We start from the raw sequence: 12636 nt of genomic DNA on the forward strand, positions 1-12636 counted from the left end.
ATTATGGTGTTTTTATACAAAAATGCATTTTACAGTACCCTATGTAGGCTCAGCGTTTCCATTAGCAAAATGTGGCGTTGTACAACATGACCCGTCCGGAGGAGGCCTAGGCAACTAAGCGACTGTGTGAAAATCTAAATTATCCTAACATTTCCACAGCCTAATTGTAGGCTAACCAATAGCCAACAGGAGATTCAGTGAAAATAATAATCTGATTGATTTATCAATACCAGTCCCCATGCTTGTCTCAAAGCAGCATGAAATGGTGCTGAAATAGTTGACCACACACGGGTAGGCTATTGCAACACAATTCTGATCTTTTTTTCACTAATTGGTCTTTTGACCAATCAGATCAGCTCTGAAAAATATCTGAAATGCAAAGATCTGATGTGATTGGTCAAAACACCAATTAGTGGGAAAAAGATAATAATTGATTTGCCTGTGTCAACACAGCCATATTGGTGAACTCAAGGAATAACATACTGTATCACACATTGAGATGAAAAGCAATAATCCAAGTTATAATCCAAACTAGAATTTATTTTCCACCATAATTTGCAAATTAATTCATTAAAAATCCTACAATGTGATTTTCTGGATTTTTTTTCTCATTTTGTCTTTCATAGTTGAAATGTACCTATGATGAAAATTACAGGCCTCTCTCATCTTTTTAAGTGGGAGAACTTGCACAATTGGTGGCTGACTAAATACTTTTTTGCCCCACTGTATGTTGTAGTGGTGGAGTAGGGGCCTGAGGGCACACAGTCTTGGCAGCAGCTAACGGGGATCCATAATAAATACAAATACAGGAGACAAACTTAGATCCAAAATAAATCCATAGAAACACATTGGGCTTACTTTGGACAAATTTTGGCAAAAGTGAAACCTCTCACTTCGCCTCTTCCTCTTTGTCCCAACCACTTCCTCTATTCCAGATTGACATCATTAACTTGTAGACTCGTATGCCGTGGCATTGACACATTGTGGGAAGCAACAAGTCTGCCTAGGATGATTAATCACTGTGTCGGTTTTGATGAGATGTTAATTCGTTTTTTTTTTTTTTTACCTTTATTTAACTAGGCAAGTCAGTTAAGAACAAATTCTTATTTTCAATGACGGCCTAGGAACAGTGGGTTAACTGCCTGTTCAGGGGTAGAACGACAGATTTGTACCTTGTCAGCTCGGCGATTTGAACTTGCAACCTTCCGGTTACTAGTCCAACGCTAATGAGGCGAAGCCAGGAGTTAGAGTACAAATCTAGGATCAGACTTTCACATCGCCAATGTTCTTATTACTGTTCCTAACTGTCAGTCAAGAATTGGGGAACATTTTCTATCAAAAAAGGGTTCAAATACGTCTATTGATTTGCAATTCAATAGACCTATGCATTCTGTAGTTCTTCAAAAGATAGAGGGTGAATTTGGAATAAGGGGGACGCTTTTAACATTTTCGTATTCTGTAACCTCTTTCGATATCTATCCAACATGTGATACATTTCTGCAATCCTCAAGATGTTTCTTAACCACACACAAAATATTGATATCATATTCACAGGAGGCATATATATATATATATATATATATATATTGCGTACACTGAGTCAAAACCATATTTTCAGTTCACATTTGGTAGAATGGAACAGCAGGTTAGACAAACAGGGACACCATTATTTTAGTCCTAATTGTACCGAATGACAATTCAATTTTGTATGATTAGGAAACATTTGAGGATTTCAGAAATGTATCATGTGTTGTGCTAATAGAGTACCAGTCAGAAGTTTGTACACACCTACTCATTCAAGGATTTTTCTTTATTTTTACTGTTTTCTACATTGTAGAATAATAGTGAAGACATCACAACTATGAAATAACACATATGGACTCATGTAGTAACCAAAAAAGTGTTAAACAAATCTAAATATATTTTAGATTCCTCAAAGTAGACACCCTTTCCCTTGATGACAGCTTTGCACACACTCTTGGCATTCTCTCAACCAGCTTCATGAGGCAGTCACCTACTAGGGCAAGAACAGGAAACAGAAACGACAGTTCATCATTACTTTAAGACAGTAAATCCAGAGAATGTCAAGAACTTTGAACTTTTCTTCAAGTGCAGTCGCAAAAACCATCAAGCGCTATGATGAAACTGGCTCTCATGAGGACCGCCACAGGAAAGGAAGACCCAGAGTTACCTCTGCTGCAGATGATACGTTCATTAGTTACCAGCCTCAGGTCGCAGCCGAAATAAATGGTTCACAGAGTTCAAGTAACAGACAAATCTCAACATTAAATGTTCAGAGACTGCGTGAATCAGGCCTTCATGGTCAAATTGCTGCAAAGAAACCACTACTAAAGGACACCAATAAGGAGAGACTTGCTTGGGCCAAGAAACATTAGACCAGTGGAAATCTGTCCTTTGGTCTGACGAGTCCAAATGTTTGATTTTTGTTTCCACCCGCCGTATCTTTGTGAGACGCAGAGTAGGTGAACGAATCATCTCCGCATGTGCAGTTCCCACCGTGTAGCATGGAGGAAGAGGTGTGATGGTGCTTTGCTGGTGACACTATCAGTGATTTATTTAGAATTCAAGGCACACTTAACCAGCATGGCTACCACAGCGTTACGCCATCTCATCTGGTTTGCGCTTAGCGGGACTATAATTTGTTTTTCAAAAGGACAATGACCCAACACACCTCCAGGCTTTGTAAGGGCTATTTGACCAAGAAGGAGCGTGATTGAGTGCTGCATCAGATGACCTCACCTCCACAATCACCAGACCTCAACCCAAATGAGATGTGCCAGACACAACTAAGAATAACCATACTTGTATGCCAGGGCCACATTCAGTGGCCAAATGTTGCAGATAGAAATGGCATAAACAGAGATGACGTGATTCCTTATTCTACATAGTATAGTTCTATCTGAATGTTCCAAAACGCACCCATGGTACCTATGCACGGTGCACTGTGGTGTTATTGTAGCATGTGCAGCATTCAGATTTCCATCAATTTATTCCTTGCACAATCAAGTAATACATCCAAAGTATAATTTACAGACAGGGATTATAATTTAGACTAGACCAGATTTACAAAAAAAACTAGAGATGACATTTTCAGTGGAGACAGGAGACAGTTGTGGTCACATGGAATCGGCACCTCCTGCTGGAGCAAACAGAGAAGGCAACGATGAGACAACTTATGCTGGTCCAATCGGGACCTGGCTGGCAACACATTTGTACCAACCAGAGACAAGCGTGTAGATTACACATGTGTAGTAAGGATGTGGACATACCAACAAACTAATGTATATTAGTAACAAGACATGACACCAGTGAATTATTTTTGTTTAATATACAAAAGAGAAGACAAGGATAGCACAAAAAGTGAATATAACAGACAGGTGTGCTACTGATTGAGGTAATTATACAAATCTAATTTAGTGAGAAATGTGTTTCTTTCCGCACGATCACTTAAGTCTTTCTCAGTCATTTGTAAGCTGCATGTCATCCGGTAAATCATTCAACAGCTTTACCCTGACCTACATTAAGTCATGACAAAAATAGTAGCATAATACAAATACAAAAATCTCAGTGAAAACAAAAACATAGCTTATTCTCTTTCAAACAAAACCAGTTATATTCATACCCTTTTCCACATTTGGTTACATTACAGCCTTTTTCAAAAATAAATATTTTTTAAATGTTTTCCTCAATCTACTTACAATACCCCATAATGACTAAGCAAAAACAGGTTTTTAGAAATGTTATCAAACGTATAAAAAAAAATATTCCTTACAAATGTATTCAGACCCTTTGCTATGAGACTCAAATTAGCTCAGGTGCATCCCGTTTCCATTGATCATGGGCTCCAGCGGTCAAGGCACTGCATCTCAGTGCAAGAGGGGTCACTATAGACACTGGTTCGATTCCAGACTGTGTCACAACAGGCTGTGATTGGCAGTCCCATAGGGAGGTGCACAATTGGCCCAGCGTTGTCCGGTTTGGCTATCATTGTGAATAAGAATTTGTTCTTAATGGATTTGCCTGGTTAAATAAAATAAATAAAAACCATCCTTGAGACATTTCTACAACTTGATTGGAGTCCAATTGATTGGACGTGATTTGGAAAGGCACACACCTGTCTATATAAAAAGGTCCCACAGTTGACAGCGCATATCAAAAAAATAATAATTCAAGCCACGAGGTCAAAATAACTGTCTGTAGAGCTCCGAGGCAGATTTGGGGAAGGGTACCAAAAAAATTTAGGCAGTATTGAAGATCCCCAAGAACACAGTGGCCTCCATAATTTTTAAATGGAAGAAGTTAGGAACCAGCAAGACTATTCCTAGAGCTGGCCGCACTTCCAAACTGAGCAATCGGGGGAGAAGGGAGGTGACCAAGAACCCAATGTTCACTCTGACAGAGCTCTAGAGCTCAACCATCTCTGCAGCATTACACCAATCAGGCGGAGTGGCCAGACGGAAGCCACTCCTCAGTAAAAGGCATATGACAGCCCGCTTGGAGTTTGCCAAAAGGCACCAAAATAACTCTCAGACCATGAGAAACAAGATTCACTGGTCTGATGAAACCAAAATTGAACTCTTTGGCCTGAATGCCAAGCGTCATGTCTGAAGGAAACCTGGCACCATCCCAACGGTGAAGCATGGTGGTGGCAGCATCATTCTATGGGGGTGTTTTTCAGTGGCAGGGACTGGGAGACTAGTCAGGATCAAGGGAAAGATGAAAGGAGCAAAGCACAGAGATCCTGCTCGAGAAGGCTCAAGACCTCAGATTGGGGCGAAGGTTAACCTTCCAGAAGGACAACGACCCTAAGCACACAGCGAAGACAACGCATAAGTGGCTTTGGGACAAGTCTTTGAATGTTGGCCCAGCCAGAGCCTGAAGTTGAACCCGATTGAACACCTCTGGAGAGACCTGAAAATAGCTGTGCAGCGACACTCCCCATCCAACCTGACAGAGCTTAAGAGGATCTGCAGAGAAGAATGGGAGAAACTCCCCAAATACAGGTGTGCCACACTTATAGCGTCATACCCAAGATGACTAGATGGCTGCCAAAGATGCTTCAACAAAGTACTGAGTAAAGGGTCTGAATAATAATGTACATTGGAATATATACATATATATATTTTTAAAGATTCCTAACCTGTTTTTGCTTTGTCATTATGGGGTATTGTGTGTAGATTGATGAGAAAAAAAACAATCGAATCCATTTCAAAATAAGGATGTAACATAACTAAATGTGGAAAAAGTTGAGGGGTCTGAATACTTCCTGAATGCACTGTACCTCAATATCAAAATTATTATAATTAAAACATTTCTGTACTAGTAACCAACAGTTCTGCACCAGAATCGTAGGGATCTCCTCAGAAGGCTTGGGTGATTGTGAGGGGCATGGGATTGGTGGTGGGCCTGGCCCAAATGGCACTCTATTCTCTATATAGTTTTGTTCTAGTCCAGGTTCTAGTCAAAACTAGTGCACTATATTAGGGAATAGGGTATTCTCTCTCAGAAATGTCATGGCCAATGTGGGTAAGTGAAGTACATGAAAACAAATTACATTCAAGAAACATAAGTAGGTATAGCGAAATGGAAAACTGGCCATGGACTAAAGCAGCGGTTCCCAAACTAGGGGTCGTGACCCCGTAGGGGTCGCCTGATATGAAAATGGGGTCGCAGGAGAATTTCCAAAATCCTGTTATAATATTGTCTTTGTCTCTTAAAATCATTGTAATGTGGTTCACCTTAAATATCTAGATGAAAATGATTAAAATCTAAAAATTTGAAATTCAACCAGAGAGCGCCCTTAGATCATTGGAAAAGGCCACACTTGACCATTGCACTTAAAATTATTTCGCGGTGAATGGCTAAGCCCAGTATGCTATGAAACCATACACTATTTCAGATACTTTGATACTACTGGCCACAATTGATATGATGAAAACAATGTGGTGAGGCAAAGGCACATAAACTCACATCAACACCTTTGTCAGATAACTCTCCAAATGGATGCTAGCTGTGAGGGCCGAGATGCATTGACTTTTGTTCACTACATGTCGGGGGATGCTATTCTCAACTACATATTGTTCTGTCTCACGATTCACGAGCATGAAACGGCACAGGGGATGTTCAGTGTGCCCCGTGGCTATATTAACAAAAACAGATTCCATGGGATTGAATGGTGGGCTTTTGCACAGTTGGGGATCCATCTATCGCGGGTAGGCCTGTACACTCTAGTTATGAATGTGTCTCCCCCTGCCATATGGACGCATTGTATGACACACCCACTGAGCCATAATGGATACACCAAGAGCAACTGGCGGCAAAAGAGCTGTGCACAGAACTTGGAGATATGCAGCAGGTAACTTAGATTGTAAACTATATCGCGTAAGCCTGTTCGCAAAACTATGTGGACATATGGGATCATAGCATGACAATGTTCCATTTCACACGAGGCTTGGTGGTTATCGAGGGGTAGTGTTGGAATGATTTTTAGAATTGAGAGGGGAACGGTTGTCATTCGCAATGGATGTAAAAACAGACTTTGTTGACTATCGGTGTCATGAAAAGAAGATGTGTCTCCTTGCCTATGTAACAGACATATTTGGGGAACTGAACACAAGCATGCAGGGGAAATAGACAAATATTATACAGATGGAAATCCATTTGACTGTGATCCTGGCGCAGTTGACATGCCAGTAAGTGAAATGACACAGCTGATTCATGGGTCACTATGGAGGAGTTTTGGGACCTAACTCAAAGGGAAAACTGTGCCATCTCCCTCCGGGTATTAAAACTAATGGTACGCTGATTCAGTGCTCTCGTCTGCATTAAAAACAAATATCGATCCAGGTTGAATGTGACAGGAGAGATGAGATGCGCACTGTCGACCACGTCCCCTGACTTTGAGTAGCTCCGACGTGACATGCATCAAGCACACCCCTCTCATTAGCGGTGGTGAGATGAGATCCATTTTGTCAGACTAATTTGCAATTGACTGTCATGGCCCCACATTAAAAGTATATGAGGGTGGGTTGAGAATACAATCAGAAATACTGAGGGAATGTTTTTCAATTGACCGCCATAGTAAACTTCACATGGTTGGGGTTGTGAGAATTTTCACATATCAAAATGGGGTCATGGCCAAAAATGTTTCGGAACCCCTGGATTAAAGGTTGGGATGCAAGCTAAAGGGAGCTGTGCGTGGTTAGCGTTGAGTTTCGAAAATGGATGTGTCCCATATCTCTTTGTTCCTGAAGTGTGCATTTGTTCACTATTCCCCAAATATTTAATAGCACTGGATTGGTGTAGGCATGGGCAAAACCAAATTTTTCTTATACCAGTCATTTCCTTTCAAAATCACGAAGGTACGTGAACATGTGCACACTTCGGGAGAAAGGAGATATTGGGACACACCCATAATGTCTGTGCAGACAAGGCAAGCCTGGAAAATTCACATGGCTCACTCCTTCTTCGGCTTGGTCCTCTCACTACTACCGCCACTGTTCCACATTGTCCATGTAGTCCTCCATGGTGCTGTTCTCCTCCAGACCCCACCACTCTGGCAGCTGCACCTCAGCCTCAACCGCCTCTCCACCTTCCCTCTCCTGCTTCATCTCTGGGGTGGGTGGTCGTAGGTGGGTGGTGATCGCCTCCCCGGCCTGGGTCTCTGTCCACTGTGGCTTGTTGCTGGGCCACATCGCCACCGGCCATCCTATCCCCAGCCTAGTTGACCCCAGCCTCCCTCGAAGCCTCCTCCTCTCCTGCTGCCTCTTCTCCCTGGCCTGCCTCCTCTCCTGCTGACGGGCCACCTGGAAGCGCTGGAGGAACAGGTCGCGTGCGTACTCATACAGCTCCACGTCCCATTGGTTCAGCTGGCGGATCCGTTGTTGCGTCTCAGGGGCGACCTCTACACTGCTCGCCCGCGTCCCGTTGAGCTGGGTGAAGGGGGCGATGAACGCCAGGCGGAAGGTCTTCTCAAACAGATACTGGGTTTTCCTCTGGTACTCTGTCAGGCCAAAGAAGGCCATACCCCGCAGGTTCCGCTTGGCGCTCTCTAATAACACGGCCCAGCGCTCGTCCTCACTCATGGCCGAGTCGTTGTAACAGCCCACTAGGCTGAGATCTGCCAGCATGCGGACCTGCCGGTTGTTGGCCAGGTTGTAGGGGCAGTCCATGAAATCCTTCAGAGAGCAGCCTGACCAGTCATCCCCGGGGTAGCAGCTGGGCAGCTCGGCCAGCGTGGGGGAGCGACCGTCACACACGTGCAGGGAGGCCTTCCAGGTGGCACCACGCTGCACGTGCCGCCACTCGCTCAGGTAGCGCCACACCGGGTCACGCAGGATGGTGATGTAGTAGTAGTTCCGGCTGAGAGAGAAGAGACCTAGGTCAGTTCATTTGTCTTTATATTTGGGGTTTTGTATTCAGCACCACTGAAATGTCACCTAACTAATAATAACCAACTAAATGGCCTCAATGAGTTTACGTCACAAATGGCATGCTATTTCCTATAAAGTGCACTACTTTTGACCAGGGCCTCTGATCAAAACCAGTGGACTATATAGAGGAATATAAGGGGGTAATTTGGGACACAGCCTCTGTATGCACCCATCTTCCAAGTTCCCAACCATCTCACAGTCTCTCTGCAGATCACCCAACCCACACACGCAATCATGCCTTCAAAGTGTGAGTTCATGCAGAGTGCCAACAATATTTAATTCTTACTCCTCCCAAAAACACACATTTTCCCAACAATTTGGCTCACAACACATTTTACACTGACTCGGACATGAGAGAAGCTACACAAACACTACCAGACAAAATCAGGATTACCACTCAAAGATCATACATAAATATGAGCTGTGGATTCAATATTGGAAGAAGATGCTGAACAAATTGAAATGTTCGTCTACAATTCATGTCAAATCCATTCCTCGCTATACTCTTGAGTGACACTCACCTGGGAACTGTAGGCTTCTTGGGTGGCTCACGCATGTTCATGAGGGACGGCACGCAGTTGGTCAGCTCTGTCCAGTCCGCGTGAAGACCGCAGCTCCATCCGGTCGAGAACCGGGAGAAAAGCCACGTTTCCCTTTTACCTGGCCGGTAACAGGTACATTTCTTTTGGCCAGCGTGACACTCACAAGGCCTCTCGAGTTTAATATTACGCACTAAATGTCGACCAAAGGTTGTGCCCCCTGTCTTCTGGATGTGAAGAAAAACAATAACATCGTCTCCCTTGATATTGAAGTCAACGAGGCGACTGAGGTCGGAAGTTGTGAAATTGAAGCGGGGAACGAACCGGGCTAGGGCACCATCCTCAGCGACGTACGGGTCCTTTCCACTGAGGCCAGTGTCGTTTACCTCTCCCCGGGACCCGATGGTTTTGCCGCCCGACCTGGAGGACAATGATCCTATGTGCAACAGCTGGCAATCGGAGCTAGGACAAACGTACTGAAGCACAATAACGCCAAAGAGCAACACCATCACCAGGGCAATATAGAGCCTGTGTTGGTTGGTGGACTTTTCATCCATCTTCCCGAGAGAAACCAAACCGCATTACTCAAACAGTTTGCCCCTCTGCTGGGCCCTTCCTCGGCTGGGGAAAACACTGGTTTTAAATTGCTTTCACTTCGTTTACTAAACAAAAACAATGGCCACCTATGGCTGGCTAGCCACACTTGCTAACGTAAGTTACATTCGCATACAGAGAGCGCTTTGATGTTTCACGAAATAATTGTGGCACAGGAGTGATACCATTTACTTCTCACAGAAATCTTCTTGTAGATTACGGATTTTGTGTTTCCACCTACAATAGTTCGGTGTTTAGAGTTCCCTTCCATTATCACGTTCCCTGTGATCCTCAACCTTTCCTCCCACAATCCCCTGCGTTGGCTAGGGAAATACGTCACTGGGTGGAGGCCCTCTGATGTGAGCCAATCCATGGAGTTTGATATATAGCGTTCCCTTAATCCTCCCAGTACATAAAGGTATCACGTCACACTTTTCCCACTGCCGAAATAGCTCAGTTGGGAGAGCGTTAGACTGAAGATCTAAAGGTCCCTGGTTCGATCCCGGGTTTCGGCAAGGTGCAATTTTTTTGGGGGGTCACATACACATGTTATTGCGGGTGGCGCGAAGCGATTGTGTTTCTAGCTCCAACAATGCAGTAATATCTAACAACCTAAAAGTAAAATAACGGAATAAAGTGGGCTCCCGAGTGGCGCAGCGGTTTAAGGCACTGCATCTCAGTGCTAGTGACCTCGGTATGATTCCAGACTGTATCACAACTGGCTGTGATTGGGAGACGCACAGATGATTCTTCATTGCCCTGGTAAGGGTTTGGCCGGTGTAGGTCTTCATTGAAAATGAGAATTTGTTCTTAACTGACTTGCCTAGTTAAATATTATATATATTTATTTATTTCACCTTTATTTAACCAGATAGGCTAGTTGAGAACAAGTTCTCATTTACAATTGCGACCTGGCCAAGATAAAGCAAAGCAGTTCGACACATACAACGACACAGAGTTACACATGGAATAAACAAAACATACAGTCAATAATACAGTATGAACAAGTCTATATACGATGTGAGCAAATTATGTCAGATAAGGGAGGTAAAGGCAAAAAAAAAAAAGGCCATGGTGGCAAAGTAAATACAATATAGCAAGTAAAACACTGGAATGGTAGATTTGCAGTGGAAGAATGTGCTAAGTAGAAATAAAAATAATGGGGTGCGAAGGAGCAAAGTAAATAAATAAATAAAATAAATATAGTAGGGAAAGAGGTAGTTGTTTGGGCTAAATTCTAGGTGGGCTATGTACAGGTGCAGTAATCTGTGAGCTGCTCTGACAGTTGGTGCTTAAAGCTAGTGAGGGAGATAAGTGTTTCCAGTTTCAGAGATTTTTGTAGTTCGTTCCAGTCATTGGCAGCAGAGAACTGGAAGGAGAGGCGGCCAAAGAAATAATTGGTTTTGGGGGTGACCAGAGAGATATACCTGCTGGAGCGCGTGATACAGGTGGGTGATGCTATGGTGACCAGCGAGCTGAGATAAGGGGGGACTTTACCTAGCAGGGTCTTGTAGATGACATGGAGCCAGTGGGTTTGGCGACGAGTATGAAGCGAGGGCCAGCCAACGAGAGCGTACAGGTTGCAATGGTGGGTGGTATATGGGGCTTTGGTGACAAAACGGATTGCACTGTGATAGACTGCATCCAATTTGTTGAGTAGAGTATTGGAGGCTATTTTGTAAATGACATCGCCGAAGTCGAGGATTGGAAGAATGGTCAGTTTTACAAGGGTATGTTTGGCAGCATGAGTGAAGGATGCTTTGTTGCGAAATAGGAAGCCAATTCTAGATTTAACTTTGGATTGGAGATGTTTGATGTGGGTCTGGAAGGAGAGTTTACAGTCTAATCAGACACCTAGGTATTTGTAGTTGTCCACGTATTCTAAGTCAGAACCGTCCAGAGTAGTGATGTTGGACAGGCGGGCAGGTGCAGGCAGCGATCGGTTGAAGAGCATGCATTTAGTTTTACTTGTATTTAAGAGCAATTGGAGGCCACGGAAGGAGAGTTGTATGGCATTGAAGCTTGCCTGGAGGGTTGTTAACACAGTGTCCAAAGAAGGGCCAGAAGTATACAGAATGGTGTCATCTGCGTAGAGGTGGATCAGAGACTCACCAGCAGCAAGAGCAACGTTATTGATGTATACAGAGAAGAGAGTCGGTCCAAGAATTGAACCCTGTGGCACCCCCATAGACTGCCAGAGGTCCGTACAGCAGACCCTCCAATTTGACACACTGAACTCTATCAGAGAAGTAGTTGGTGAACCAGGCTAGGCAATCATTTGAGAAACCAAGGCTGTCGAGTCTGCCGATGAGGATGTGGTGATTGACAGAGTCGAAAGCCTTGGCCAGATCAATGAATACGGCTGCGCAGTAATGTTTCTTATCGATGGCGGTTAAGATATCGTTTAGGACCTTGAGCGTGGCTGAGGTGCACCCATGACCAGCTCTGAAACCAGATTGCATAGCAGAGAAGGTATGGTGAGATTCGAAATGGTCGGTAATCTGTTTGTTGACTTGGCTTTCGAAGACCTTAGAAAGGCATGGTAGGATAGATATAGGTCTGTAGCAGTTTGGGTCAAGAGTGTCCCCCCCTTTGAAGAGGGGGATGACCGCAGCTGCTTTCCAATCTTTGGGAATCTCAGACGACACGAAAGAGAGGTTGAACAGGCTAGTAATAGGGATGGCAACAATTTCGGCAGATAATTTTAGAAAGAAAGGGTCCAGATTGTCTAGCCCGGCTGATTTGTAGGGGTCCACATATTAGGATGAGCAATGTCAGAGTGGCATAGACTAAAATATAATACAGTATACAGAGATGAGTAAAGCCAAAATATATAAACATTCAAGTGGCCAGTGATTTAAAATCTATGTATCGACTAGTATTTTTATTCTTTTGAGGCTATATAACATTGGGATATTGAATGTTTTTTGGGTTGAGAAACAAATACTGAAATCAGTCAACATGGGCTTCCTCTTTCTATGCAATGATGTGAAAGAATTGTAAGCCTACAGATGTTGGCAGGTTAGATGCACCATAGCTTCACCTACCCC

The 12636-nt window shown here is 43.7% G+C and overlaps 1 protein-coding gene and 1 non-coding gene across 2 annotated transcripts; one reads left to right on the forward strand and one right to left on the reverse strand.

Annotated features, from left to right (window-relative positions):
- Window positions 1-3330: 3330 nt before the first annotated feature.
- On the reverse strand, window positions 3331-9926 carry LOC109865351 (heparan-sulfate 6-O-sulfotransferase 2-like). Its single transcript, XM_020453452.2, has 2 exons — window positions 8975-9926; window positions 3331-8382 (listed from the first exon to the last, which is right to left on the reverse strand). Exons 1-2 carry the CDS (start codon window positions 9547-9549, stop codon window positions 7509-7511), a joined length of 1449 nt encoding a protein of 482 aa, XP_020309041.1. The 5' UTR covers window positions 9550-9926; the 3' UTR covers window positions 3331-7508.
- Window positions 9927-10028: 102 nt separating this feature from the next.
- On the forward strand, window positions 10029-10101 carry trnaf-gaa (transfer RNA phenylalanine (anticodon GAA)). Its single transcript has one exon. It is a non-coding gene; the product is annotated as a tRNA-Phe (tRNA).
- The last annotated feature ends 2535 nt before the right edge of the window (window positions 10102-12636 follow it).

Source organism: Oncorhynchus kisutch, linkage group LG2 (assembly GCF_002021735.2).
Source record: "Oncorhynchus kisutch isolate 150728-3 linkage group LG2, Okis_V2, whole genome shotgun sequence".
In the NCBI taxonomy this organism is placed as follows: Eukaryota; Metazoa; Chordata; class Actinopteri; order Salmoniformes; family Salmonidae; genus Oncorhynchus; species Oncorhynchus kisutch.